This window comes from Selaginella moellendorffii, unplaced genomic scaffold (genome assembly GCF_000143415.4).
Source record: "Selaginella moellendorffii unplaced genomic scaffold, v1.0 SELMOscaffold_24, whole genome shotgun sequence".
Classification (NCBI taxonomy): domain Eukaryota; kingdom Viridiplantae; phylum Streptophyta; class Lycopodiopsida; order Selaginellales; family Selaginellaceae; genus Selaginella; species Selaginella moellendorffii.
The window spans coordinates 1,095,818-1,121,310 of NW_003314285.1; the positions used below are offsets into that span (position 1 = coordinate 1,095,818).

Sequence of the window (25,493 nt, forward strand, 5' to 3'; positions counted from 1 at the left end):
ATTAGTAACTACCACTTGCCCAGCATATGCTGTGTATGTAGCAAAATACTGTTTTGATTTTTTTAATATATTAATAACTAAATTGGAATTGTATTAAAAAAATATTGTATTCCACTTTAGTTGAGGGAATTATGCCTAGAAAATGTTATATTGAATACCACAATTAATTCTAGTAAACTTGATAATATATGTATTTAGAAAAAATATACTCCTAGGCATAAATAAGAATAAATATTCATTAATAGAAATATATACAAATTTTTATTTAGAAATATGAATATATTAAAAAATACCTGACAAAGAAAAAATTAAAAATGAATTATTATTAAAAATATGTTATATTTAAATTATATTTTACTTGGGATAAACTTATCATGATTTTATGAAATAAAAGAGAATAATTACTGCAAGACATTAATTAGTTATACGTTTTACTTAGAATATAAAACAATAAGTTTTTAGGAACATTAGTATATTACTACCCAGATTTAATCAAGAAAATTATTTGTAAATATATATGTTATAGAAGCTATAAATTCAAATCTTATATTCCATAGTATTATGTACTAATAAACTATTTTTGCAGTTAGTAAAATAATTTTTAAAATATTATTGCTTAATCAAATATTGCATACATTATCATATTTTTTTTGATAATGAGTTAGATTGTAAATAGCTAAGGCTACATATAAAAATATAATATGTACTCTTATTTTTAAAGTTGTTTAATGTTTTTGTATTAACACTTGAAGCTTTAATTATGGTTTTTACACATTTATAAAACTAAATCAACCCACATTTGATATACCACCTAGTGTTGAGTTTTAAATATTTTAATGATATTTAAATAGGCCATCTGTACAGAATATAATCTTCTTATTATATTTTAAATAATGTAAAAATTAAATTATAAAAGTTAATTTTGACCTAAACTATTCAAAGATTATAATACTTTAAATAAAAGAATATGTTTATGTAAATTTGATTATTTTATTCATAAAGCATTATAAATAAATTTATTCACATAAAAAATATTCACTCTCTTAGGTAACCCATTAAAAAAAATTAAAATCTCTGCCAATTTTGAATTTTGATCTGATGATGCCATCAAAAGACATCCATAATCTATCAGCTCAACGAAATGGGTTTTGGGATTGCAGATCACTTTGTTCCATTCACTGGAGAGTGAAGCACAAAAGACTACATTGCAGACATTCACAAGGCCAGCTAGCAAAGCAATAGCACCACTCTTCGTTGAAATTACATTGCCACTGTCTATTACAATCGTAACTCTTACTCAGATTCTCGTAGGGCCTTTGAGCATTAAGGAAAATCATGTCGCGGCCTTCCTGAGAAAGGTATCTCACAACAGCATGCTGGACTTTCCAGTGCTGGCTGGTCCAATGATATACTGAAATCCATACATATGGGTTGTCTTGCCTCTCATCACAACTCAGAAATTACACCCTTTTCTGGTGCTACTTCTGGGCATCCACAGATAAAATCGATTAGCCTTCCTCACCCATACGATAGCAAGGGATCGAGTATGGGCCAATCTTAAGGATCCTAGTGAAGATCCCGGAATTCGTCCCTCGACGGTGGGCACCAATTTTCCTCCATGGCTAACGTTAAAAATGAAGAACCCTAGCTAGGAGGTAAGAGGATTTTGGGCTAGTGTATGCGAGAAATCCAGAAAAAAAATCACTTTTTACTTTTCATGCTAGAACTCTTCTCTTAGGCGAGGATTGTGGCGTCCTGTTCCAAGAAGAGAGTCATGTGGCTTGTGAGATTGAAGCATTTGGTGAGCCGATCGTCGTGCCTTCCAGCTCGCCAAAGTTGCCAATGTGATCGATCACCTTTTGGAACACCTTGGTGTTAAATGTGATCCCATCAATCAGTCCCCAAAAATTGGCAATGGAGAAAATGTGCGGCCGCGCCATCGGTAGCCTTGGGACTAGCCTGCTCTCCACACTATTGCATCCCTGGGTAACCGCAAGCAATCACCTAGCAAGAATAACAATGGCGATGCATTCTTCATAGTGCTTTCTTCACTCAACGGTCAACACATTTACATATGACATGTGTCACAGCACCTTCTTCCCTCACCCCAAGCACCTTGGCTGCCTCCCATTGGCCAAGAGCAAACATCAGCATGATTATTCGTTAAGATGTGGTTAAAATAATAACCCTTTTACAGTTACTTCCATCGGACGGCTGCCATTGGCTGAATCCAGCGGCCAAGAAAGTTCAGCACTCCCTCATTATGATAGATTGAGGGAACCCCTCCAAATAGTAATATTCTTAGAATATTCTTAAACACTCCCACTTATAACAGCTGTCTAAATTGCATAAAATATAAAGAATTTTGTAACTCACTCACTTAAACAGATTTTAACGATTATAAATTAGTGAAAATTTAAGTTACAACCATCCTGGATTAGAAAATTCCACATCTAACCTAAATAAAGTTATAATACTAATAATAATTAAAGGCCCAATGTTTCAACATCTCAAGCCTTTTTATCAATCCATCTTTATCTTAGGCAAGTTGGACAAGATTGAGGCATTGGCAGAGTCGAATTGGTAAATTTTGTAAGATTAGTAAGGGAAACATACTTAAAGCTGGAATCAAACAATGACAGCCCAAGTTTAGATTAATATCAGCATGAACCGAATTCACCCACCTGCAAATCCAGAGCTCTTTCAGAAAAAAAGAAATTTGGGAAAGAAGAGCCAGCAAACGAACTATGTCTTGAACCAGTGGAGCAACTGAATGAGAAAAAAATGCTTCTCTTCTTCTTTGGTTGGCTGGATCTTCCCTTCCTTGAGAAGAACAAAGAAAATCAAGGAAGAGGAAGAAACAAGCGGCCTCGAGCTCGCCCATCCCGACGTCCTGGGAGTTCACGAGCTCCACATATGGTCCGTGACCATGGGCAAAGTTTTGCTGTCGTGCCATGTCGCTGTGAAGCACGACGCCGATGCCGACTTGGTTCTCCAGAGACTGGTCGCGGGAGCTCAAGATAAGTCATGTCGAGAGAATGGATGTGGATCATGTGTAGAAAAATCTCCTTTTTTTCGCTTTTTCTTGAGCGATATGACACTGAGGTGAGGAGTAAGACCTAAATTTATATGATGTTAATTTGGATTGTGCTGGTTAAGGTGGTTATAATAAGCGTTGATTGGGTTATCAGAAACCATTTTTACCGAACATGGCCATGCCATACATGGCTATTCCATACAAGGAAATCTATTCCATATTATAAAACCGGAGAATACCACAATCGTACAAGTAAGATAGAAGTTCTAGTTGAGAGATGGAAGCATTCAGGGTTCTTGTCGTTGTTTTGGTTGCATGCATCTCGATATCCCAAGCTGCTAGCACGAATCCTCCAGTACAAGGCCTGTTTGTTTTTGGGGACTCAGCGTTAGATGGAGGACAGAACACGTACATCCCGGGCTCCCGGATTGTTAGCGCAATTCTGCCATATGGAAAGACGTACTTCAGCAAGCCCACAGGGCGTTGGACGGATGGTAGAACGATTGCTGATTTCCTGGCTCAAGCACTAGGCCTTCCATTGTTGCCACCTTTTCTCGAGCCTGGCGCCAACTTTTCCAGTGGTGTGAACTTTGCATCTGCCGGTGCAGGTTTGTTAGATGAAACGAATGCCCATCAAGTACGTATACTCCCGTATTCCCCTCAGAAATAGTTGATTTTGATTCATTCTTTTTGGGTTTTATCAGGGAGTTATTTCAATGAAGCAGCAGCTGCGGCAGTTTCGCAACGTCACAAATGAGTACAAAAAAGAGAAGGGTGTGGAGTTTACGAACCAGATCTTGCGCAATTCAGTGGCATTGTTTAGCATGGGAGCTAATGATATTGCTAATGCTGTTCCCAGCTCATTCTTGTTCCAGGAGATGATACAAGAATTTTCAAGTGCTATTCAGGTACTCAAGTATTACATTCACTAACTTCAAAACCTTTGGATTTCTCTTTTGATTTATAGGAAATTTACAATTATGGCATTAAGCATATCATAATTCTGCTAGCACCACCAATTGGGTGTACTCCTAACTTGAGAGCAGTATCAGCACAAAGCAGGAATACCAATTTAACTCCAGAGGGCTGCATAGGAATTATTAACAATCTTGTGGATTCATATAACACTAAACTCTTGAATCTTGCTGTGAAGTTACACAATGACTATCGTGACTTGAACATTGCAACATTAAATCCATCTCCAATTATAATGAACGTGCTAAGGAATCCTGAAAAATACGGTAAGAAACACTAATTATCTCTCCATTCTATTCATTAATATTTGTGTGTGTTCATCTAGGTTTCAAAGAAGCAGAAAAGGCATGTTGTGGTGGGGGGCCATTTAATGCAGCAGAATTTTGTGGGGACGCTGATAAACATGATTGGAAGCCAGATCACAAAAATAAATACACTAAGTTCATATGCAACAATCCTAAGGATTACTTATACTTTGATAGCAACCATTTCACTGAAGCTGGTTATTGGTTTGTGATGAAGAATTTTTGGCATGGATCTTACAATATTGCAAGACCTAGCAACCTCAACTTCTTTTTTCAGGGGTTTAACATTCCAAACCCACCCTCAACACCTTAAAAGTTTGTAATTTTTTTCTTATAAAACATTTCTTCTAGATGAAGTTTACCACATGTATCAATGTTAATGTTTTCTAGATTAGGCCTTAACATTAACAACCTCATGTTGAAAGGATTTTTAAATCAATCTTTTAGATTAAGAAAAAGAACAAAGCTGAGGCACTGGATTAAGGTTTTACTCCGAAGGGGGTTCGAATCCCACTCTCAACACTAGTTCGTGATGGTAAATAGTTTTGATCGTAAAAGTTTAATGGTAGGTAAAACAAATGCTGTTGTTAATTGTGAATGTAAAAGTCTATGGAGGAAAGGTGGAGCCTCGACGTTTTTACAGTCTCTCTTACGGCTGCAAATTGGAGCCTGCGTCAATGAGAGAGTTTGAGGGTAAACACGCATGGCTCCATTTGTTTTCTTGCAATCTGCAGTGAGTGGAGCGTCGCAGGAGTCCCTCCTCAAGATTGAGAGCAATGGTTTTTGTGTCTTGGAGCTGGACAAGCAACATGGATAAGCTATGGAGCACGGACAGGGGGCAATTAGGATGCTGAAGAACCTCTCAGCAGCAGGTGATGATAGGGCAGATGATCATCCAAGCGGCAAAACACAGGCTGCTCCATCAGAGGAGCAGACCCCTTCACGACAAAGGCATATTCCACCCTATTCATTTGTGCTGGGATAGGAGTAACTAGAGGAGCAAGAAGATGGCATATGTCACGTATTGGAGTGCTTCCATTCTCATATCAAGCCCCTGACGCACAGAAGACTAAGGTCATGGAATATAGGTCAAAGTGTCCAGCATATCATTTACCCTTATTAACAGATAATTAGATCTTTTTCTTACGCGGAATCGAACCTGGACCAAGTCCCTCCTAGGGTGGAGGGAGCTGTGGGAGCTGCCACAGGGGCAAGAGCAGGGGCGCCGCGATGGCGAATTCTCGCAGCGCTGCCCGGCGGCGGCGGGAGAGCGGCGCATTGGCGTGTATGATCTCCGCCGAGGTAGGCGCAGTGCTGGCCACAATGCGGCGCAACAGCCGCTGGGCCGGGAGGTATGAAGAGCAGCTGGATCACTCCCTGATCTATTCCCTCAAGCTCCTGAGGCGGTCTATCTTCAGCTGGACGAAAAAGCCCTGGAATTCCATCAATCCCTGCCTCTACCTCGCGCCTTTCCTGGATGTGGTGAGATCGGACGAGACAGGCGCCCCAATCACTGGCACGGCTCTCAGCGCGGTCTACAAGATCCTCACCTCGGATGTGTTTGATCTCCGGACCAGCCATGTCGACGAGGCGATGCATGCGATCGTCGAGTCCGTGACGAGCTGCCGGTTTGAGGTCACGGATCCGGCGTCCGAGGAGGCTGTGCTCATGAAGATCTTGCAAGTTCTTCTGGCTTGCATTGGCGGTGATATGGGGGCAGTGCTCGGGCACAGGGATGTTTGCAACGTTGTCAACACGACCTTTCGGGTGGTTCATCAGGCCGGGAACAAGAGTGAGCTCCTCCAGCGCGTGGCCAGGCACACCATGCACGAGCTCGTGAGAGCCATCTTTGGGCATCTCTCCAGCATGGATCCTCTCGCCGGGAACAATGGTTTGCTTGTTCCGTGGAGCAACGTCGAGAACAATGTCGGTGTTGTAAGTTCCTCGTTCTCCTTTTTTTTTTCTTTGCTTGGTTTCTTTCGTTTGTTTTCTTCCTCTTGTCCGCTGTGAATTCTTCTTTCTCTTTTTGCTGGATTTCTAAGAGGGTCCTTTTCTTCTTTGCTCATTTCCAATTGCCTTTCAGGCGAGGTCTCTCTTTTTTACGTTCCTTGCGTGACTAAACATTCTGTTTCTTCCTTTTGGACAGGAAGCTGATATTGACGCGCCCGACTTAAGCATTGTCGGTGTAGACTACCTTGGAAACGGGAATGCCGAGCTAGCTACAGGCCTGCTGGTGAAAGTTAGCGAGGAAGGGAAGCTGAGAAACGGAGAAGAGGAGCAGAGGACAATAGAGCCATACGGAGTTCCTTGTATGGTGGAGATATTTCACTTCCTGTGTTCTCTCTTGAACATGGTCGGCCCGTATGGTCTCGGCGAAAGTCTTGGTGGCACCGACGAGGATGTTCCACAGTTTGCTCTCGCGCTTATCAACTCGGCCATCGAGTTTGGTGGTCCGTCGTTTGGACAGCACCAGAGGCTAATAAGTTTGGTTCGAGACGAGCTCTTCCGGAACCTCATGCAAATGGGACTGTCCAGCAATCCCATCATCCTCTCGATGGTCTGCAGCATTGTGCTCAACCTCTACCACCACCTTCGCAGCTACATCAAGCTCCAGCTCGAGGCGTTTTTCAGCTTTATCATCATGCGGCTGGCACAGGGAAAGTTTGGGGCATCGTACCAGCAGCAGGAGGTGGCTATGGAGACACTGGTTGATTTCTGCCGCCAGCCAAACTTCATGCCCGAGATGTATGCGAACTTCGACTGCGACATTACGTGCAGCAATACTTTCGAAGAGCTCGCAAACTTGCTCTCCAAGAGTGCTTTTCCCGTCAACTGTCCGCTGTCGGCAATGCACGTTTTGGCCTTGGAGGGACTTTTGGCCATCATACACAGCATGGCGGACAGGGTAGACTCGGTTCCAGGTTCTCCACTGGAGCCCCCGACGTTCCTCGAGATACAGGCGTACGTTCCATTCTGGAACATGCGTTGTGACGATTACAAAGAACCAAGCTCCTGGGTGGAATTCGTTCGGAAGCAGAAGTATATCAAGAGAAGGCTGATGATAGGAGCTGATCACTTCAACAGGGATCCGAAGAAGGGGCTGGAGTTTCTGCAAGGAATCCACTTGCTTCCCGAGAAACTGGACCCCCAGAGCGTAGCAAGCTTTTTCAGGTACACGACTGGGCTCGACAAAAACCTGCTGGGGGATTTCTTGGGTGACAGAGACGACTTTTGTCTTCAAGTTCTAGCGGAATTCACTCGGACGTTCGACTTTAGCAGCACCAGTCTAGATGCGGCACTTCGGACTTTCTTGGAGAGCTTCCGGCTACCTGGGGAAGCGCAGAAAATCGAGAGGGTCATGGATGCATTCTCTCAGAGGTACTGCGAGCAGTGCGTCAATGTTTTTGCGAACAAGGACGCTGCTTTCGTACTCGCATACTCGGTGATAATGCTCAACACAGACCAGCACAAGCCTCAAGTAAAGAAGAAGATGAGCGAAGACGACTTTATCAGAAACCTCCGTGCTGCAAACGGTGGAGTGGATTTTCCTCGGGAGATGCTGAGCGAACTCTATCAGTCAGTGGCGAAGAACGAGATCCGAATTTCATATGATCTCGGGGCGGGCATTCCCGAAATGACACACAGCAGATGGCTCGACTTGATACGAAGGTCTAGGAAGACAAGTCCTTACATCGTCTGCGACTCCCGGCCTTTCCTAGATCACGACATGTTTGCGATCATGTCGGGTCCGACGATAGCCGCAATCTCAGTCGTCTTCGATCACGCGGAGGACGAGGAAGTTTTGCGAGGATGCCTGGATGGATTCCTCGCGGTCGCAAAGATATCCGCCAGCCACCACCTTGAGGACATCCTCGACGATCTCGTGGTTTCGCTGTGCAAGTTTACCACGCTCTTGAACCCGACTGCCTCGATGGAAGAACCAGTCCTGGCTTTCGGGGAGGATAGCAAGGCAAGGATGGCTGCAGTGACAGTGTTTACTATTGCCAACAAGTACGGCGACTTCATCCGTAATGGCTGGCGAAACATACTCGACTGCATACTCCGACTTCACAAGCTCGGGTTGCTTCCTTCTCGTGTCACGAGCGATGCAGCGGATGATACAGACGCAGCGAGTGAGTCTCAGGGGAAGATGATAGCCGGCGGACTTTCAGTGCCGCCTCTAGTCTCGGCTGGAGTTCGACGACGTTCTTCCGGACTGATGAGTAGATTCAGCCAGCTCCTGTCTCTGGAGGCCGACGAACCGAGGTCTCAACCGTCGGAGCAGCAGGTTGCAGCTCACCAGAGAATTCTCCAGACGATCGAGGCATGCCACATTGACAACATCTTCTCCGAGAGCAAGTTCCTGCAAGCCGAGTCGCTCTTGCACCTCGCGAAGGCGCTCATCTGGGCAGCAGGAAGGCCACAGAAAGGTACTAGCTCTCCCGAGGACGAGGACACCGCCGTATTCTGCCTCGAGCTTCTCATCGCGATCACCTTGAACAACCGGGACCGTATACTCCTCCTCTGGCAAGGTGTTTACGAACACATGGCTGGGATCGTCCAGACGACAGTCGTTCCATGCCTTCTCGTGGAAAAGGCGGTGTTTGGCCTGCTGAGGATCTGCCAAAGGCTGCTGCCTTACAAGGAGAACCTGGCGGAAGAACTCCTGCGGTCACTGCAGCTGATACTGAAGCTGGACGCGAGAGTAGCCGACGCTTTCTGCGAGCGCATCACGCAAGAGGTCATGCAGCTCGTGAGAGCAAACGCTGGACACATCAAGTCTCCCATGGGGTGGCGGACGATATCGTCGCTCCTGTCGATCACAGCTCGCCACCCAGATGCTTCGGAGTCCGGTTTCGAGGCACTGTACTTCATCATGCACGACGGTGCGCACTTAACTCCGGCAAACTACGTTCTTTGCCTGGATGCTGCTCGAGCTTTCGCCGAGACTCGCGTCGGCGGCGTCGAGAGATCCCTGAAGGCTTTGGACCTGCTGTCTGAATCAGTGAACTCGCTCATCAAGTGGTCTCAAGTGGCGACTGGGGAATCGGACGAGAACAAGGAAGACAGCGTGAGAGCCTCGCAGGAACTGGCGGAGATGTGGATCCGGCTGGCTCAGGGGCTGCGAAGAGTTTGCGGGGAGCAGCGGGAGGAAGTGAGGAACTGTGCCATCCTTTCGCTGCAGAGATGCCTGACAGCGGCGGAGAGCTTGCACTTGCCAGCCATGGTTTGGATCCAGTGCTTCGACCAGGTGATCTTCGTGATGCTGGACGACCTCCTGGACATCGCTCTTAGGAACTCTCCGAAGGAGTACAGGGGGATGGAAGGCACGCTCCACCACGCCATGAAGTTTTTGTCCAAGATCTTTCTCCAGTTTCTGGATCAGCTCGCGCTGCTACCAAACTTCCGGGCCTTGTGGCTGGCGGTGCTGAGCCGGATGGAGATGTACATGAAGGCCCGGCTGCGAGGCAAAGGCAGCGACAAGCTCCAGGAGCTCGTCCCGGAGCTGCTGAGGAACATGCTGCTGATAATGCACGCTCGCGGGGTGCTGGTCCAAGGCAGTACTTTGGGAGGAGACAGCTTGTGGGAGCTCACTTGGCATCACGTCCAGACGATATCTCCGGCGCTCCAGCCAGATATCTTCCCGGATGAGAAAGCTTCTTCGACACCATCACCAGCAGCAGTGACACCAGTGGTCTCGCAGGCAGTGGATGATCCAGCAGAGCAGCAACCAGCGGAGCAAGTCGAGTAAACAAAGAGGTACACTCGATGTTTTTTTTTCTACCTTGAGGGAGATAGATCTTCTTTTGGCTTTGTTGGTGAGTTTGCAGTGAAGCGGGGAGTTTGTAGAGAAACGATGCGAAGTGTTGTACGGAATTCGCTTGCGCGGCAAACTGGTTAGTGGTATTTGCTCTTTGTTTTAGAGTCCTGGACTGATCCATAAATCTTCCAGCTACGCACATCCAAACCTCATATAGAAAATCCAGCCTCGGCTTTAAACTTTTTCGTGTTTGACTCTTTGTATAGTATCAAACAAGGCAAACAAAATATTGGCTAATCGCAATATTGCCATTAAAAATAAAATCTAAGAATACAACAAGGCTAAAAATTGTAATTTTGGATTTGCTCCATAGCTTAAAAAGACTCAATTAGTTGAAAATCTTAGGTGAGATGGCTTTTAAAATGTTTGCCATGTTTATGCTTGTGCTTCAAGTACTTCTACTCTTCAGTGCGTTGCAAGTGAGCTGCAGCCGGGTATTGCCGAATGAAGATACAGCAGGTAATAATTTAATTATCACAACTTATGGTTTTTAATGCTCCACCACCTTTTATTCCAGGTGCTCCATTCCATCTGCCTCCTTTCGTTCCAAGACCTCCATTCCAGCTGCCGCCTTTCAATCCAAGACCTTTGCCACCTTTCAATCCAAGACCACCATTCCACTTGCCACCTTTCAATCCAAGGCCACTCCCACCTTTCTTCCGTCCGCCACCCTTCTCTCCACCTCAAAAGGATTAAAAGGATTAAATTTATCATCGAGTTCTATGTTGGGAGCTTGCTACAAGCTCTTTTAATTTGATCAAAGCTTTTTGCCTCAGGTAATTACTTAGAAAAAGTCTCGAGTTCGATTCTGGTGTAGCCAACTATATTTTAAAACTAATATGTTGGAAATACACACGTCTAGCTAGGGTTAAGAATGGAGTGCTCTGAGAGCTATGGAATGCTGCCGTGTTCCACGCGAGTGGTCGGCAATCTCTACCTCTTGGCGACGTATGGATTCGTCATGCTCAAGGCGGCGCAGCTCTTGTCCGATGGGAGCGAGCTGCTGCTCACGGTGCTCAACCCGGGGATCATCGGCGGCCTGCTGCTCCCGATTCTTGGATCCCTACCGGATGCGCTCCTCATTCTCGGTGAGTTCTCGCGGATTCTCTGGATTAGATCGGGAGCTCATTCGATTTGCGTCTTTTCAGTGTCGGGACTGGGAGGGAATCAAGAGACCGCGCAGTCGCAAGTTTCAGTTGGAATGGGATTGCTTGCCGGATCGACGATAATGCTGCTGACGCTCTTGTGGGGTAGCTGTCTCTTTGTTGGCCGCTGTGACTTATACCCCGTTCATGCCGATTTGGTCGCCAAGGACCGCACGCTCACAAGAGGTTTCAGCTTGACTGGTATGAATTTTTATCTTGGTTTGAAACGAACTAAGTGGATCGATTCGATTCTTCTTCTTCTTCTTGTTTTTTGTTCTTGTTTTTTTCCTAGGAACTGGAATCACAACTGATTCTCAGACCACTGTTTCGGCGTGGATAATGATCGCCACTGTTTTTCCTTACGTTCTGGCGCAGCTCCCGCATTTGCTACACCGGCCGTCGTATGGACATCCGTTTGCGGTGGTGAGCTGCGTGATCTCGTTCTGTGCCCTCTTCATCTACTGCGGCTACCAGGTTTGTTTTTATCTTTTTGTCCCGAAGCCTGATCCTCAGTGACATGGTTGACTCTCAGGTTGTGTCGCCATGGATTCAACAGAGGAGGATTTACTTTGCAAGGCATCGATACCGCCAGTCGCATGCTCTGCACAGAGTTCACGTCTACTCTACTCAGCAAGCTTGGGGAGGTCTGTTTCTCGAGGATGGGGTCACTCCAAACAAAGATGCTCTTCTCAGGTAAGGAAATCTTCCACAAAGTTTTTGACTGAAAAGCCCCGATGTGTTTGCAGAATTTTTGGATACTTTGATGAAAATGATGATGGTCATCTCTCGGAGAGGGAGCTGAGGGGTCTTATCGTGGGCCTGGGTATAACGCACGAGACGCATCTTCCCGAGGAGGAAGAGGTCCAAAACTGGCTCAAAGAGTTCGACACCTCCAGGGATGATAAGGTGTCGCAGGAAGAGTTCGTTGCCGCCATCACCAAGTGGATGAGAAGCTTTCGCGCCAAGGATTCCCATAGAGACAATCCCGAGTACTGGGACTCACAGGCCAAGGACGCTCGCTCATCTCTGGATGCTTTGCTAGAGCAGCAGCCAGATGACGACGAAGACGATGACGAGCAGGATAAGCAGAATCCAAAGCAGGTTATCTTAAAAGCATCGGCATTCATCCTCGCTGGGGCAGTCATCGCCGGAGTATTCGCGGACCCTTTGGTCGACGCGATTGACAACTTCTCCAAAGCAAGCAAGATTCCATCCTTCTTCGTCGCTTTCGTAGCAACTCCACTGGCGACCAACTCGAGCGAAGCGGTGTCATCTCTTATGTTCGCTGCGAGGAAGAAGAAGCGGAACATCTCCATGACTTACTCGCAGGTATATGCAAAACTTCGTAAGCTTTTTGTTTGCCGAGGCTCACGACTTTTATCATACGCACAGATATACGGTGCTGTTACACTCAACAACACGCTCTGCCTCGGAGTTTTCCTGGCCATTGTCTGTGCCAGAAGACTTGTATGGGACTTCTCCTCGGAGGTAACTGTGATAGCAGTAGTCACCTTTCTGGTGGGACTGCTCGGGGGAAAGAGGACTACGTTTCGGCTGTACATGGCATTGGCAGTACTCTCGTTGTATCCGCTATCCATTGCTTTGGTAGCGGGTCTGGACTACGGGCTTGGATGGCACTGAGGCCAACTGATGGATTCTCCAGTCCGGGTACGGTGTTTTTGTTGCTTTCAACACGCTAATCAATCAATCGCGCTCTTTCTCGTGCCGAGCAACAACGGGGGTCATGTGAAAGGATAGGAATTGTAAGTAAAGCAGGCAACAGGGACAGGGTTGACTTGTTGGATTCGGGAGACGACGTGTTGCACGACGACCGCGATCTTTTGCTGGAGAACAAGTGGCTTTCAGTGTACGTTTTATGTTTTTATTGAGAACTTCTCAGCTGCTGAAGTCCGTCAAGATATCTGGGTACGTGTGCTCCCGGTTTGATTTTTCCAGGGACTGTGCCAAAAGTTGGGACAAGCAAGCAACTTTTGTTTGATGGGAGTCATTGGCACTGATTTTTCTGTTTGTCACAACTTTTAGAAGGATATATCAATATCAGTAATTGGTTTGACTATCTTCATAGTTTCTTGCCTGCATAGTTTCTTGCATATTGCCGATTATTTGCTTGTATCAAAACCAGTGAGATCAAGCAACTTTTGTTTGATTGTGTCTTTTTGATAGAAAAAAAAAGACGAAGAAACACTGGCTTCATCCAGGTTCGAACTGGAGACCTTCAGTGTGTTCGACTGACGTGATGACCAACTACACCATGAAACCTTTACAAGGTTTATTTGGAGTTACTAATTAACTACACTGAACTCTTAATAAACTGAAGTTCCCGGGTTCGAATCTCTGTAGAACATTGAGAATCTTTAAAGCGACCTTATAATTTCTCCTTCCCCTTTCATTCAATCATGAGGAAAGCGCACTGCCATCCCTGCTTGGAGTAGACGGCTTAGGGTTTTCTGGATCGTCGCTGCGGAGATCGGTCAGGGGATGTAGGCGATCGTCGTCGCGAGCGCGCAGCAGCTCAGATGTGCTGCGATTGCTCTAGATCTCCTGAAATTCTGGTTTGGATCAGGGTACGGTGAAATCCTAGCAATGGGAGGCTGTGTGTCGCTGCAAAAGGAAAAGGATCATCCTCGCGGGAGGAAGCGCGATCGGAGGCAGGGATTTCGGACGCGATTCAAGGGCCTCCCTTTGGAGGAAGAAGCGATTGATGGGAATTTGAATGGAGATCATGGGCAGTCCGGGAGAAGGACTCTGGGATTCATACTCAACGAGAAAGAGCCTTCTCATCAACATCAAAAGTCGCTTGGTACGTTTTTCCTTTTTGTCGTCCATTCAATCGACCGACCATTTTAGGAAGCACCGAGGAGAATTGGTATGACGCGGAAGCAAGATTTACCTCGGATTCGGATGACGAATTCATGAGCGTGTGTGGGGGTAAGTCTTAAAGGTCGATTTTTTTCCTTCGTTTGTGTGTCCCACTTTTCCAACTCGTGAGTCGTGACATTGTTTAGATTTTTCGTCCGCGGCGAATTCCTTGAATCCCCCTAGTGTGCCGACAACGCCTCGTCCAACACTCGCCAATTTAAAGGAGGAGATGTTGAGAGTCGACACAGTAGTGTCTCCGAAAACCGCCAATGGTTTCGCCGTAGCCGACGAGCATCTTCTCAGCAGTAAACTCCATCCGGAAGAGGACAAGAAGAGCTCTGTGTCTCTCGGAAGGAGGTTGATCGATGCCACTCCCAGGAATTCCAGCGTCAGTGTTGCTCCGGTCAGTGATGCTTCCACTGAGTTCGAGATGGGAAAGCACGCAAGCCAGCACCAGCAGCAGGCAAAGGAATTCGAGGGCTGCTTGCCATGCCTGCTAACAAGCGTCTCGTTCGAGAAGAAGAGTCCTCAGCGGCGACGATCGTTTCGACTGTTCTCGTTCAAGAGACGCTCGGATGTTAACGACAGTTTCGAGCTGCGTAAGTGTTTTGTATCTCCAACGTTTTCGTGTGACTTATGCTTGCGATCTGGCAAGTGCAGATGATATGTCCAAAGTTCTTCACCGGCCCATTGCAGCTACTCAAGTTCCTATGTCGGACGGCTCGGTCGAAGGCAGCTGGTCTAGAATATGTCCGTCGACCTTCAAACTAAGATCCCGTAACTACATGAAGTGTGTTGTTTCCCGTTTTGATGTTGGCATTGCTTGCTAACTAGTTTTTCCTCACAGGGATAAGAAAAAGCAAGCTGCGTCCAAGTTTTCAATCTTCGAGGCTGCTGGTGTGGATGTTTTCCTGTCGCCAAAGAAAATCGATCATGTCGCTCGGTTTGTGGATCTATCGCATATTGTAGACGGAAATCCAGAGGACAAGTTCCCCTCTTTGTTTATTTTCAACATTCAGGTTTGTATCTATCTTCGTTTTCTATGGGTTTGATGACGTTTCCTTTAGGTGCCTATGTACTCTGCCTCAATGTTTCCAGCTGAGAACAATGGCGAAGGTTTGAACCTGGTTTTCTATTACAGAATGTCGGAAGAGTTCAAGAGGAACGGCCCTCCGTATCTAAAAGACATGCTATCTGTGAGTCTCTTGTTTTATAATCGCGTGTGAAGAATTCCTTGTTTTGTTCCAGAAATTACTCGACGACGAACAGGAGAAGGTCAGAGGCCTTGTTGGAGAGACAATCGTTTCGTTCAGGGAGAGGCTAAAGATTGTGGCCAGAGTTTTGAATCCTGATGAGATACATCTCAGTGCTCCGGAGAAGAGGCTGGTTGTGACTTCAAATGAGAAGCCCGTTCTTTCTCGTCCACAGCACTCGTTTCACAAGGTCCGTTTTAGTTTTCTTAGCTAGATCGCATCGTTCTCATGGATGACTTCCATGATCCAGGGTCCCGGCTACCTCGAGGTGGATTTGGACGTTCATCGCTTTAACTTCATTGCGCGGAAGGCAGTGGAATCTTTCCGAGAGAGGCTGAAGCTGTGTGTTTTAGACATTGGCCTTACAATCCAGGTGCGTAGTAGTAGTCATTCACAAGTTTTCTTCCTTCGTCGTGACTGTTCTTTGTTTTCTTCCTTCCAGGGAAACAAAGCGGAAGAGCTGCCAGAGCAAATGCTCTGTTGTGCTCGAATAAATAGATTAAACGTTGGTAGCTACAAGTATTTGAGCTGTGAAGACGACGCTGCTGGAACGCCTCGAAGCAGGCGGGATTAATTAAGAGTTTGCGATGTAAATAATTTGCTCTGAATTAAAATTTCGTGAGGGGATTCGAACCGCGACGTTTTCAATCACTCTTTATTTTTAGGGCTCATGATGTCGGTACCATTCGAGCTCGTGGACGAAGAGGAAATGCAAGCGATCGAGGCCGCGCTGCGGCAAGCTAGCGCTTTCCATCGCAGCAGGATGCTGACGGCAGCAGCACGAGCTCAATCGAGCCTGGTTCTGGTGAGTGCGAGCGAAATATTTTCGATTGTTTCGTGTTTTGAGCGTTTCGGGCATAGAGTGTGTCATCGGAGGTGAGAGACATTGAGGATTCGGCGCCATTGCCAGCGGCATTGCGATTTCCATTGAAGAAGAGCCTGTGTGTGACCGACATGACGGCATTGGTGAGCAAAGCAATGCTAGTTTTTAAGATTTGTTGCTGAGTTGATTGACAGGAATGGTGTGAGAAACAAGTGGAGTTTTCTTTCTTGCGTGGGAAGCCTCCGAAAACTTCCGCAATGCAAGCCGGGAGCGCCCGGCACGTAGAGCTCGAATCGGAGGTAGCATTCTTTTCTTCGGCTTTCCTTCGTTTACTTCCTTTCGTTTCCAAAGCAGGTTGTTAAGAGAGTGGATGTTGATATACGAACGAGAGAAGATTTCTGGGCTGTTCGATTCATCAATTATTTGGTTGGCACTAGGCAGCTTCTAGCCGAAGGCCTCACGAGAGAACTTCCCATGTAAGCTAGAACAAAAGACTAGAACATGAGCTTGCTTCTTACAATCTTTGTTTTTGCAGAGTAGCATTTGTGGAAGGCAACTGGTGGACTGGTATCATTGACGAGTTGATGCTACCCGAAGGTAGTGCCGGACCTCGCCTAATTGATACGAAAACACGCTTACGTCAGTCTCTTCCATCCGACGCTCAAAAACGAAATGGAAGGTGCTCGTCTGTGTGTCTTTGCACGCTGATAGTATTCTTTGTGGCTTTACAGGTTGCAGCTAATGTGCTACAAACGTCTGTGGGACACATTGTGCGAGCAAGCTATCCCTTTGGATGAGTTTTTCTCAAACTTTGAGCTCGATCCTCTACAGGAGCTGTCCCTTAGCATAAGGTCGCATATTGTTGACATAAAGCTCAGCTCTAAAGTAAGTGAATGCTATGTGACTCGTTTTCTGATAAATAGCTGGTTTTGAAAAGGTGGATTGTTTAAAGGAATTACTCGGCGTTCTTCAAGAAAGTTGTACTGTCCTTCCTCTTGCTGACCAGCTATTGAAGCTAAGGTATGACTCGTTTGGAAATTCACCTCTATAGAAAAAACCTTTTGGTCTGCCAGATACGAGTGGCAAGTTGATCGCTCTTTAATTGGCGAGGAGGAGTTTATGTTTGACCCCGACTGGTTGAAACAGAGAATCCAGTTCCATCTGCAGTTTTGGAATGGTAGTAGGGAGTCACATCTTGTGTCGCAGAGCGACGAGTGGAAGTGCAGATTTTGTGCATTTGCTGACCGATGCAAAAGTGAAAATCAACGCTGATTCATGCTGCGTGGCTTGCATGACTCTCACGGCAAGCTCAAGGTCCGTGTATGTTTGGAACTGCTCCTTCTAAGTGTGCTTCACCATATAGGTGGAGGGACTTCGATCTCGTTTGAATTCATGTAGACGATCTACCGTTTAGACAATTTTGGAGTCAAAGGCGAGGTAAACTTTTGATGCATTTTTGCGTCTACGGTCTTAACGAAGCATTCAGTCCGTGACGAGCTTACCAACGACTAGAGCAGATCAATCGTTCAGCAATGAGCGCTGTGCTTGTGCTCGCACTAGCACTTGCAGCTCGTATGTTTTCTCAGGCACTGGGAGGTATGTGTGTGGATTTCTGGCTTGTAAAACTGTTTTAACACGTGCTATGTTATGCAGGCTGTGCTCTCGCTTTCAGCTCCTTTGTAAATTCGAGAATCAGTAGCCGTGATCCGGAGAAGTTTTGCACGAACACGGCTGGATGCCTGTATAGAGTTCTAGCTCTCCGTGCAAACACCACTGTGGGCCAGCCATTGTTCGTGCATCTGGAAGACTGCTGGGAAACTATTTCTGGCTTGGATCCGGGGCACAAGTGTCGAAATGTTTTGGAGCTGTTCTTGCCGAACCACACCCAGCCGTGTAAGTTTGATACCATGCAAGATCTACAGTGGAGCTTTGAACTCACCAGGCTCAAATTCGAGGAGCTCTTGCAAAGCTGTAGAAGTTCGTTGGACAACTGTTCGGGGGCTCTAAGCTACGATGTCTTGCAACTGGAAATCAGTGTGAAGGATTTGCAACAGAGATGCGGAGATGCAGTTCGAGTTGCATTGCTCAGCACCGACGTCTTTGATGATTTCTGGGCACAGCGTGTTTTGACAGCCATGGCTTACTTCAAAATGACTAAATCCATGTTCGTGTCTCCATATGCATATAGCTAAGTTTCAAAGGTAAAATTCATGCTCTTTTCTATTTCCTAACATCCTCCTGTCCCCATGCAGAGCGTGCGTATACAATTTCGTTGATATGTTTATGTGTTACTCGGAATGACGGCCACAGTTTTGAAATGCATTTTCTTGAAAGTGAAGGATCCTTTGGGACGAGTTCACCACTCAGCGGTACATGGAATGTTGCTGTTAAGAATTCTTGGAACTTAAGATGCGATGCTTGGTGTTGTGTTCTACAGGAACTTGAGGATAGTAAAGCTGTGGAAAGCATCTGAGTATAGCAGCATTTTGTTCTCAAGCCACACACAGATTGTCTTATACTTCGAGAGAGAATTTTTTATGAATAGCAATTGCGTCCTCTTGTGTAGGTGACGTTCCTCCCATTCCATTCTAAATGCCTAAAACGTCATATTCTTTTTGAGGACAATGGTTTTTAAACTCTCTCAGTCTTTAATAATTTTATTCTTTTCGACACACTGATCTTCAATCCCTTTGAAAAACTATTTTCCATTTAAATCCCATTTCATAATTTAAATACTTTCCCATGGATTTTGTTCATAGCCACCTCAAGAATTTAATATGTAAACAAAATAGAAATTTAAAAGAAAGAGTTTTTAATGGCCTTTTGCAAATGAAATACTTATATATATATATATATATATATATATATATATATATATATATATATATGCTAAAAATTTTAGTTTTTTAAAAATATTTTTTACTCTTTTAAAATAATTATTTTAATATATGAATTCAAATAATAGTGAATTTAGTATTTAAATACAAGATCCACTTTGGTAACACTTTATTTAATTAGATTATAAAAAGAATGAGTATAGAAAAGAGACAAATAAAAAGTTACTCAGTTACTTTTTTTGGTGATGCATACCATAAAGTGGAATTACATCTATGTATTAAAATTTTGATGCACAATATTATATTAATATTGACTCTCAGTTATTTATTACTTTCTGTTTTTTTGTTTATTTATTTTTCATGAGATTAAGGTCTAGAAAGTTAGTGAACTCCTCATTGTCATATACTATAAAAAAATCAAGTCACAATATTAAGAATTGTTTTTAAAAAAATTATATATAAAAACTAACTCAATTCTCAGGATAAATATTTTTCTAATTAAATTAGAAGAGAGTGATTTCATTTTTATTATGCCTATAATACTTAATAAGATAGCTCATAAATTATATTTTCATCTATTGTATTTAGATCCATTATTAAAAATACTTACGATATAAGTAAATTTTGATTAACAATCTTCACTTTACAGGATGCAAGGAATAAAGACAAATCAATGGAAACATTTCAGACTTTTCCTTCTCGATTTCTGAGAACCTGCAGAAATTTATTGATTTTGACACGATGCTTGCGAACTTTCCATTCGTAGGAATGTTTCCAAATATAAATTAATCTCACAATTATGGTATAAGTTCAACACACTTACCTCTCTATCCTCATCTCTTCCACTCTTTTCTCTTATCTTCTTCTCAATGTCCAAAATCTCTCAAAGGATTTCCATGGATTCTCTTCTCTACTCCAGCGTTTGGTACTACTGGACGACTTGTCTGTGCTTAGCGATCGCATTCTTTGCGCTGTTCAATCTCTACTCGAGGAAGAAGGCGCATAGCAATCTTCCACCCGGTCCCTTTTCCTGGCCTCTTGTTGGATCACTGCCCTCTCTCGGCCGCTCCAGGCACCGCTCTCTCCATCGTCTCGCCAAGAAGTATGGACCGATCATGTATATGGAGCTGGGAAGCCGTCCTCACGTAATCATCAGCAGCCCCGCGATGGCCAGGGAGGTTCTCAAGGATCACGATGTCGAGTTTGCGAGCAGGCCCCAGTTCCACACCTTCTTCAAGAACGTAAGCCACGACTATAATGATCTGGTGTTTGCTCCTCACGGCGAGCGCTGGAAGATGTTGCGGCGAGTGAGTGGCACGGAGATCTTCGCCGCCGGGAGAGTGAACCACTTCTCTGGGATCCGCAAGCGCGAGCTCGCGGCGTTTGCCTCGATCATCGAGAAGTCGGCGGCTGCCGGGGAGGCGTTTGATCTCACCGCGCTGCTCCACGAGCTCTTCACCAACTTGATGACGTCGGTTCTCTTCGGCCAGAAGTTCTATAACTCGGACACCCCTGTCACCCTAGAGGCCGAGGCTTATCGCGCTGTGTGGGACACGATCATCGCGGAGTCGGAGCGGCTGTACATCGGAGACTTCATCCCTGCGCTGCGATGGGTCGACAAGGTCAAGAGGAGCGAGCACAGGCTGAAGAACCAGATCATACCGGCAGTGGAGAACTTCCTAAACGCGATCGTCAAGCAGCACAAGGAGAGCTTCGTCGCGGAGAATCCTCCCAGGGACTTTGTGGACGTGATGCTCTCACTGGGTGGCGAGAACAAGATGGACGACATGGCGATCATCGCACTCCTCCAGGTAAGGAGAAAAAAATCTCTTCTTGCTCGCTAAGAACTCGTGCTCGATTTCTTGATAGAATCTTCTCGTAGCTGGGACGAACACCTCCAAAGGCACTGTGGAGTGGGCGATGTCCGAGATGATACGCTGCCCCGGCGTCCAGAAGAAGGCGCACGAAGAGCTCGACCGGATCGTTGGAAGGAACCGCTGCCTGGAAGAGACAGACCTCAAAGATCTCCCTTACATCCAAGCCATCGTCAAGGAAGTCCTGCGCTTGCATCCACTGGCCACCACTGGCCTCCCACACAGCAATCCCGCGACCTCCCAGCTCGCCGGCTACACAATCCCGGCCAACACCACGCTGCTCGTCAATATCTGGGGGATCCATCACGACCCGGCGAACTGGAGCGATCCCGAGAGCTTCTGCCCAGAGCGATTCCTGGGCAGCGATCACAGCGTCCTGGGGAACCACTTCGATCTCATACCTTTCGGATCCGGGCGGCGCCGTTGCGTGGGAATGCCGCTGGCGATTCCCCACGTGTCGCTCACGCTGGCCTATCTTCTGCATCGATTCGAGTGGAGGATGCCGGATGGGCAGGAGATTGACATGGAGGAGACGACGGGGCTGGCGACCATGCCCGCCAAGCGCCGGATTGTCTGTGCCACTGTGAGAAAATGAACAACTTTGCGAGAAAATGAATACCTTTAAAATATTCGTATTTGCAAACTAGGTTATCCCGAAATATTTCGCAAACCTTTGATGCTCCATAAAGGTAGAGGGTAGGGTTGGAGGATCTGAATTAATGAAGAAGGTTGGCATTCTTCGCTTGCATCAGCATGCCCAATAATTATCCCTTTGCCTGCTGCTGCTGCTGGTTGTTTGCTCATCTCAAAGTCAATGATCACAAGAAAACCAAAAGAGCATGGAATGAAAAGGCACAAGCCCAGCTTGTGAAGACAACAAGATTAGTTCTTTGTAGCAACCAAAAACCCAGGTTCAGAGGACTCCGACTTTGAACCCAGGGTTGCATCGGAGCCATAGATTAAATCATGCACAGCATATAGTATATGCTAGCAGTTAGAACCGCTAGCCTTTCAAAAGGGGGAATCCGAATTGTGAATCCCTATCTTCATTCCATTGTTTTTCTTATCAATACACAGCATTCTTTTACTCGTGCTTCTTCTCTGCCCTTGGAGATCGGGCCCTTTTCTCTTTTATTTTCTTACTAACAATAGATTTCCAGCGAAGAAGAGTTTTCACATGTCGCGAATGTGACTTCGAGTATCGAAAGTTACCTGTCGGCTAGTCCTTACGGACACTCTTACCTTACTGCCACGATAGCAGGAGGTCAGTATTGCTGGTTCCCTTTATTAGCCCCTCTTGTCCAAGTGTTAGCTTACTGGGCTTAGCATCTGTACTTAGCCAAATGAACATAAGGTAGGAACTCCTATGTGTTTCTAGCTGAGCATTCTCGGCCTAGCTCTTAGTTCTCTTTTGCTCTGTCTTGCATTGGCTTGGCAAGAACTCTCGCGTATTGAGATTAGTCCCTCAATATTGCAAGATGATAGCTTACCGTGTCTGCCAAACACCCTCGCTATCATGCCCTTTGTGTTAGTCTCATTTCGGTCCCAAATGCTATTTATAGAAAGTGTCTAGATTTGCTTATTTGGCATATCTACGGAATGTAAAGATCGGCCTGAACACAATGGTGTTCGTCCCATGTCCAAATTCACAATCTAAGGACATTCCATATTTAGTAAGTTTTGAGTTTGTCCCAGAGACTAACTCCTGATACTAAGGGAGGCTTGGGGTGAAAGCCCAAAGCGTGTGTTCCTCAAGGGGGGGGGGGGGGCTATGGGGGATTCTAAATGTATAGTAGGGATAGTGGGTAGGTCGGGTATGGCCGACCAACCTGAGGCATAATCTAGCTCCTGCTTGCGTGTCTGTCCTTGTTCTGCGTCCGACTTGGGTCTAAGCCCAAGTTCCATTCCATGCTAGCTGGTGGAGTACCCATATCCTCACGTTAGGCCACCGGTATGCCGAAATAGCGCCAGACTCCGTTTGGCTCCGTTTTGCGTGCTGGTCCTGGCATTGGGATGCTGGTTGCTCCAAGACTGTTCCAAGTCGCTCCGGGCTCCTGTCCCTTTGCTCCTTGGGCTATATGCTCGGGAGTTGCTCCGTGTTCCGGTTCCATCACTTCTTGGCGTCACGCTTGGGAGTTTGGCACCGTTCCTTCGTTCAGTGGCCCAAGGCTCTGAACCTCGGGTTCCTATGGACACGTGGTATGTGACACGTGGCATTTGTCACGTGGCACAAAGAGGGTTTAGGTTCCGCTTCGTGGTGTTATCCTATGGTAAATCACCATAGGATAAAGGGTCAAAACCACGTGCGCTACATCACACCTCTTCATTTGGCGACCACGGCTTCTGAATTCCCCTTCAGGTTCACAAATTCTTCCATTTTTTTTCTCCATTCTCTGTGCGCAGATAGCAAGAACGATCCAGAAATCTACCCATCTTGCCCAAATTCGCCCAAATTACGCCCTAATTCGTACATTCGCCCAAATTCAACACGCAAATGCCACTGCCACCATGGATCAACGGCGTCCAAGCGGTTGCTGCCCAACGCAGTAAAGACAGACATTTTCCAGAGGAGATCTTTGAAGAATCTGCAAGCTCTCTCTCTCGATCTCCAAGTCCAATCACCGACGGAGAACACCAATGACTCTCTTTGACAAGAAACTCCAATCTACTAGCACCTTCATCAGCAAATGCCCTCAGCAGCTTCATTGGCAAACTCCATCTCCGAGCACAAGACCACCCACTCCAAGTTCGAGACATCAACCAGCGCCCTCGACACAAACCGACACCACTACCGAAACGAACCCATCTTCTGTGCAGTCGTCGACCCAGCAATCCTAGCGTTCCGACACAAGTCCAATTCCTGCGCCCACTCCAAATACCGAAGCACATCCTCAAAACCTACACCAACGACAAACCCATCACTCTGTTACCCGGTATCGGACAACTTGTCGAGGGACAACTTCACAACGCACCACCGATTTTTCGACAACCCCTCCGACAAAGTCAGCAGCTTAGCACTGAAACAACAGTCCAAACTCAGTTCGAAATCAACACGTTTGCTGCAACAACTCTCGCCAATCACACCATCGCCCAATCCGGACTCGAACAACTCGACGACATTATCGAAGAAATCATTCCAGACAAACCCGAATATCCGAAACTCTTCATTGAACTCCATCTCGGCACCAGCACGTGGAAGACCAGTTTGCATACTGCACCAGCACACTCGACCCAACACAACTCGGCTGAACACAACCCAACCCAACACACACCACCATCGATATTTGCATTGAAAAGAAAGAACAAGCTCACAATGACTTTATCAACAATTGGCCCACCGACAGTCTTCCCAAAGTTCTGCCCGAACTGCATGATTGACTGCAGACACAAATCTGACACCGACAACCAGTAGAAGAATGCATGTATCCAAAATCACGAAGAACATCCAGCAAGTCGGAAGAAGACCGACAACGGCTTATCCGACGTTTAGATAGAGATTTGAAGAATTTAGAAACAAAGAGAAAGAAAGACCAAGAGAAGTTGAATCAAATTGTTAGACCCTCCAAGAGAGAGAATTACATCCGACACGAATTATTACCGTGAGCTAACTCCGACGAATCAGTATCGGACATCCGCGAAGAATACGACAACTACACAACACCACCGGACACACCACTGGCAGCACCCTCGACAGCACCCACCGAAGTGCCCGAGCCTGAATCACCACCCTCGACGGCACCCACCAAAGTGCCCGAGCCCAACCGAACATTTGAGTAGTCGACACAGACTACGCTCGAGCAACAAAACATTTTTCAAGCAGCATACAACCACTTCAAAGGTACATTCACCAACCCCATCTACAGTGACAACAAACAACCAAGTTTCCCGCCCAGCTTCACAGACTTCACCAGACCAGCACCATTTTCGCCATACCGACCGATTTTCACAACACCAATATATCCCACATTTGCTTCCAACATCTACCGAAGCCCGCTATCAGCAAGACCTTTCGAACACGCTTTCGACTTCAATGCGCCGACGAGACAACAACTCGACTTCACTAATTAAATTTGCACTCCGATATACCCAGTCAACAGCAGTCAAGACAAACAACCCGAATCCTCCAATAGTCAAGCACTCGACGTCAACAACTCACACCGAACTGCCGAACAGCTACAATCATACAACAACAACGAGATCGACAAACCAGTTGTCAACGACAACAATCTTCCACAGCAACTACAGTCACCACACAACTATACGTTCGAAGAACTCTTTGACAATTTAGAAGAACAACCACAACCAACACAACATAACTCCGACAAGTACGTCGACAACAAGTTCAAGCACCATCTTCGCAAAATCAACACCGGCAAGCAACCCAACACTGACGACGATGTCGACGACACACCCAAAAACAGTCCCAACACAGAAGAACAAACAGCGAAGAGTCCACTAAACAACAACAACAATTCACCACCTTCCTCTTACACCAACTTTGCCATCGACCCCGACAACCCCTTGCTACAAATCACCTTAGCAC

General features: G+C 46.0%; 6 protein-coding genes and 1 non-coding gene across 7 annotated transcripts; 6 read left to right on the top strand and 1 right to left on the bottom strand.

Moving 5' to 3' along the window:
* The first annotated feature begins 2,929 nt into the window (after nucleotides 1–2,929).
* Nucleotides 2,930–5,302, top strand: LOC9657676 (GDSL esterase/lipase 6). The gene is made up of 4 exons (XM_024679116.1): nucleotides 2,930–3,105; nucleotides 3,329–3,674; nucleotides 3,742–3,945; nucleotides 5,153–5,302. Exons 1-4 carry the CDS (start codon nucleotides 2,930–2,932, stop codon nucleotides 5,300–5,302), a joined length of 876 nt encoding a protein of 291 aa, XP_024534884.1.
* A 182-nt stretch (nucleotides 5,303–5,484) lies between these two features.
* On the top strand, nucleotides 5,485–10,435 carry LOC9657677 (ARF guanine-nucleotide exchange factor GNOM). The gene is made up of 4 exons (XM_024679259.1): nucleotides 5,485–6,252; nucleotides 6,464–10,077; nucleotides 10,149–10,214; nucleotides 10,271–10,435. The coding sequence occupies exons 1-2, from the start codon at nucleotides 5,548–5,550 to the stop codon at nucleotides 10,067–10,069; spliced, it is 4,311 nt and encodes a 1,436-aa protein (XP_024535027.1). The 5' UTR covers nucleotides 5,485–5,547; the 3' UTR covers nucleotides 10,070–10,077; nucleotides 10,149–10,214; nucleotides 10,271–10,435.
* Nucleotides 10,436–11,012: 577 nt separating this feature from the next.
* On the top strand, nucleotides 11,013–13,363 carry LOC9657678 (sodium/calcium exchanger NCL1). Its single transcript, XM_002974226.2, has 6 exons — nucleotides 11,013–11,226; nucleotides 11,287–11,484; nucleotides 11,576–11,757; nucleotides 11,816–11,976; nucleotides 12,030–12,612; nucleotides 12,676–13,363. The coding sequence occupies exons 1-6, from the start codon at nucleotides 11,013–11,015 to the stop codon at nucleotides 12,922–12,924; spliced, it is 1,587 nt and encodes a 528-aa protein (XP_002974272.2). The 3' UTR covers nucleotides 12,925–13,363.
* A 126-nt stretch (nucleotides 13,364–13,489) lies between these two features.
* Nucleotides 13,490–13,563, bottom strand: TRNAV-AAC. The gene has a single exon. It is a non-coding gene; the product is annotated as a tRNA-Val (tRNA).
* Nucleotides 13,564–13,671: 108 nt separating this feature from the next.
* On the top strand, nucleotides 13,672–16,055 carry LOC9657679. The gene is made up of 9 exons (XM_002974227.2): nucleotides 13,672–14,104; nucleotides 14,152–14,232; nucleotides 14,310–14,762; nucleotides 14,824–14,953; nucleotides 15,011–15,182; nucleotides 15,231–15,359; nucleotides 15,412–15,606; nucleotides 15,667–15,789; nucleotides 15,859–16,055. Exons 1-9 carry the CDS (start codon nucleotides 13,888–13,890, stop codon nucleotides 15,988–15,990), a joined length of 1,632 nt encoding a protein of 543 aa, XP_002974273.2. The 5' UTR covers nucleotides 13,672–13,887; the 3' UTR covers nucleotides 15,991–16,055.
* A 34-nt stretch (nucleotides 16,056–16,089) lies between these two features.
* On the top strand, nucleotides 16,090–18,820 carry LOC9657680 (exonuclease V, chloroplastic). The gene is made up of 12 exons (XM_024679117.1): nucleotides 16,090–16,221; nucleotides 16,278–16,382; nucleotides 16,434–16,538; nucleotides 16,594–16,715; nucleotides 16,775–16,918; nucleotides 16,971–17,124; nucleotides 17,177–17,259; nucleotides 17,313–17,553; nucleotides 17,603–17,676; nucleotides 17,726–17,835; nucleotides 17,893–18,608; nucleotides 18,677–18,820. The coding sequence occupies exons 1-8, from the start codon at nucleotides 16,090–16,092 to the stop codon at nucleotides 17,509–17,511; spliced, it is 1,044 nt and encodes a 347-aa protein (XP_024534885.1). The 3' UTR covers nucleotides 17,512–17,553; nucleotides 17,603–17,676; nucleotides 17,726–17,835; nucleotides 17,893–18,608; nucleotides 18,677–18,820.
* Nucleotides 18,821–19,919: 1,099 nt separating this feature from the next.
* On the top strand, nucleotides 19,920–21,602 carry LOC112347851 (flavonoid 3'-monooxygenase-like). Its single transcript, XM_024679398.1, has 2 exons — nucleotides 19,920–20,887; nucleotides 20,946–21,602. The coding sequence occupies exons 1-2, from the start codon at nucleotides 19,946–19,948 to the stop codon at nucleotides 21,543–21,545; spliced, it is 1,542 nt and encodes a 513-aa protein (XP_024535166.1). The 5' UTR covers nucleotides 19,920–19,945; the 3' UTR covers nucleotides 21,546–21,602.
* The last annotated feature ends 3,891 nt before the right edge of the window (nucleotides 21,603–25,493 follow it).

What these genes read in the sequence shown, in the direction of transcription:
- LOC9657676 (XM_024679116.1), top strand. Translation starts at nt 2,930, where the DNA reads ATGGGCAAAGTTTTGCTGTCGTGCCATGTCGCTGTGAAGCACGACGCC. An exon ending in TTGAGCGATATGACACTGAG is followed by an intron (nt 3,106 to 3,328) that starts GTGAGGAGTAAG and finishes GGAAGCATTCAG; the next exon opens with GGTTCTTGTCGTTGTTTTGG. An exon ending in AATTTTCAAGTGCTATTCAG is followed by an intron (nt 3,946 to 5,152) that starts GTACTCAAGTAT and finishes GAGCACGGACAG; the next exon opens with GGGGCAATTAGGATGCTGAA.
- LOC9657677 (XM_024679259.1), top strand. Translation starts at nt 5,548, where the DNA reads ATGGCGAATTCTCGCAGCGCTGCCCGGCGGCGGCGGGAGAGCGGCGCA. An exon ending in TCGAGAACAATGTCGGTGTT is followed by an intron (nt 6,253 to 6,463) that starts GTAAGTTCCTCG and finishes CCTTTTGGACAG; the next exon opens with GAAGCTGATATTGACGCGCC.
- LOC9657678 (XM_002974226.2), top strand. Translation starts at nt 11,013, where the DNA reads ATGGAGTGCTCTGAGAGCTATGGAATGCTGCCGTGTTCCACGCGAGTG. An exon ending in AAGAGGTTTCAGCTTGACTG is followed by an intron (nt 11,485 to 11,575) that starts GTATGAATTTTT and finishes TTTTTTTCCTAG; the next exon opens with GAACTGGAATCACAACTGAT. An exon ending in TCATCTACTGCGGCTACCAG is followed by an intron (nt 11,758 to 11,815) that starts GTTTGTTTTTAT and finishes GTTGACTCTCAG; the next exon opens with GTTGTGTCGCCATGGATTCA.
- LOC9657679 (XM_002974227.2), top strand. Translation starts at nt 13,888, where the DNA reads ATGGGAGGCTGTGTGTCGCTGCAAAAGGAAAAGGATCATCCTCGCGGG. An exon ending in TCAACATCAAAAGTCGCTTG is followed by an intron (nt 14,105 to 14,151) that starts GTACGTTTTTCC and finishes CGACCATTTTAG; the next exon opens with GAAGCACCGAGGAGAATTGG. An exon ending in CACAGCACTCGTTTCACAAG is followed by an intron (nt 15,607 to 15,666) that starts GTCCGTTTTAGT and finishes TCCATGATCCAG; the next exon opens with GGTCCCGGCTACCTCGAGGT.
- LOC9657680 (XM_024679117.1), top strand. Translation starts at nt 16,090, where the DNA reads ATGTCGGTACCATTCGAGCTCGTGGACGAAGAGGAAATGCAAGCGATC. An exon ending in CTCAATCGAGCCTGGTTCTG is followed by an intron (nt 16,222 to 16,277) that starts GTGAGTGCGAGC and finishes TTTCGGGCATAG; the next exon opens with AGTGTGTCATCGGAGGTGAG. An exon ending in ACGTAGAGCTCGAATCGGAG is followed by an intron (nt 16,539 to 16,593) that starts GTAGCATTCTTT and finishes TTTCCAAAGCAG; the next exon opens with GTTGTTAAGAGAGTGGATGT.
- LOC112347851 (XM_024679398.1), top strand. Translation starts at nt 19,946, where the DNA reads ATGTCCAAAATCTCTCAAAGGATTTCCATGGATTCTCTTCTCTACTCC. An exon ending in CGATCATCGCACTCCTCCAG is followed by an intron (nt 20,888 to 20,945) that starts GTAAGGAGAAAA and finishes ATTTCTTGATAG; the next exon opens with AATCTTCTCGTAGCTGGGAC.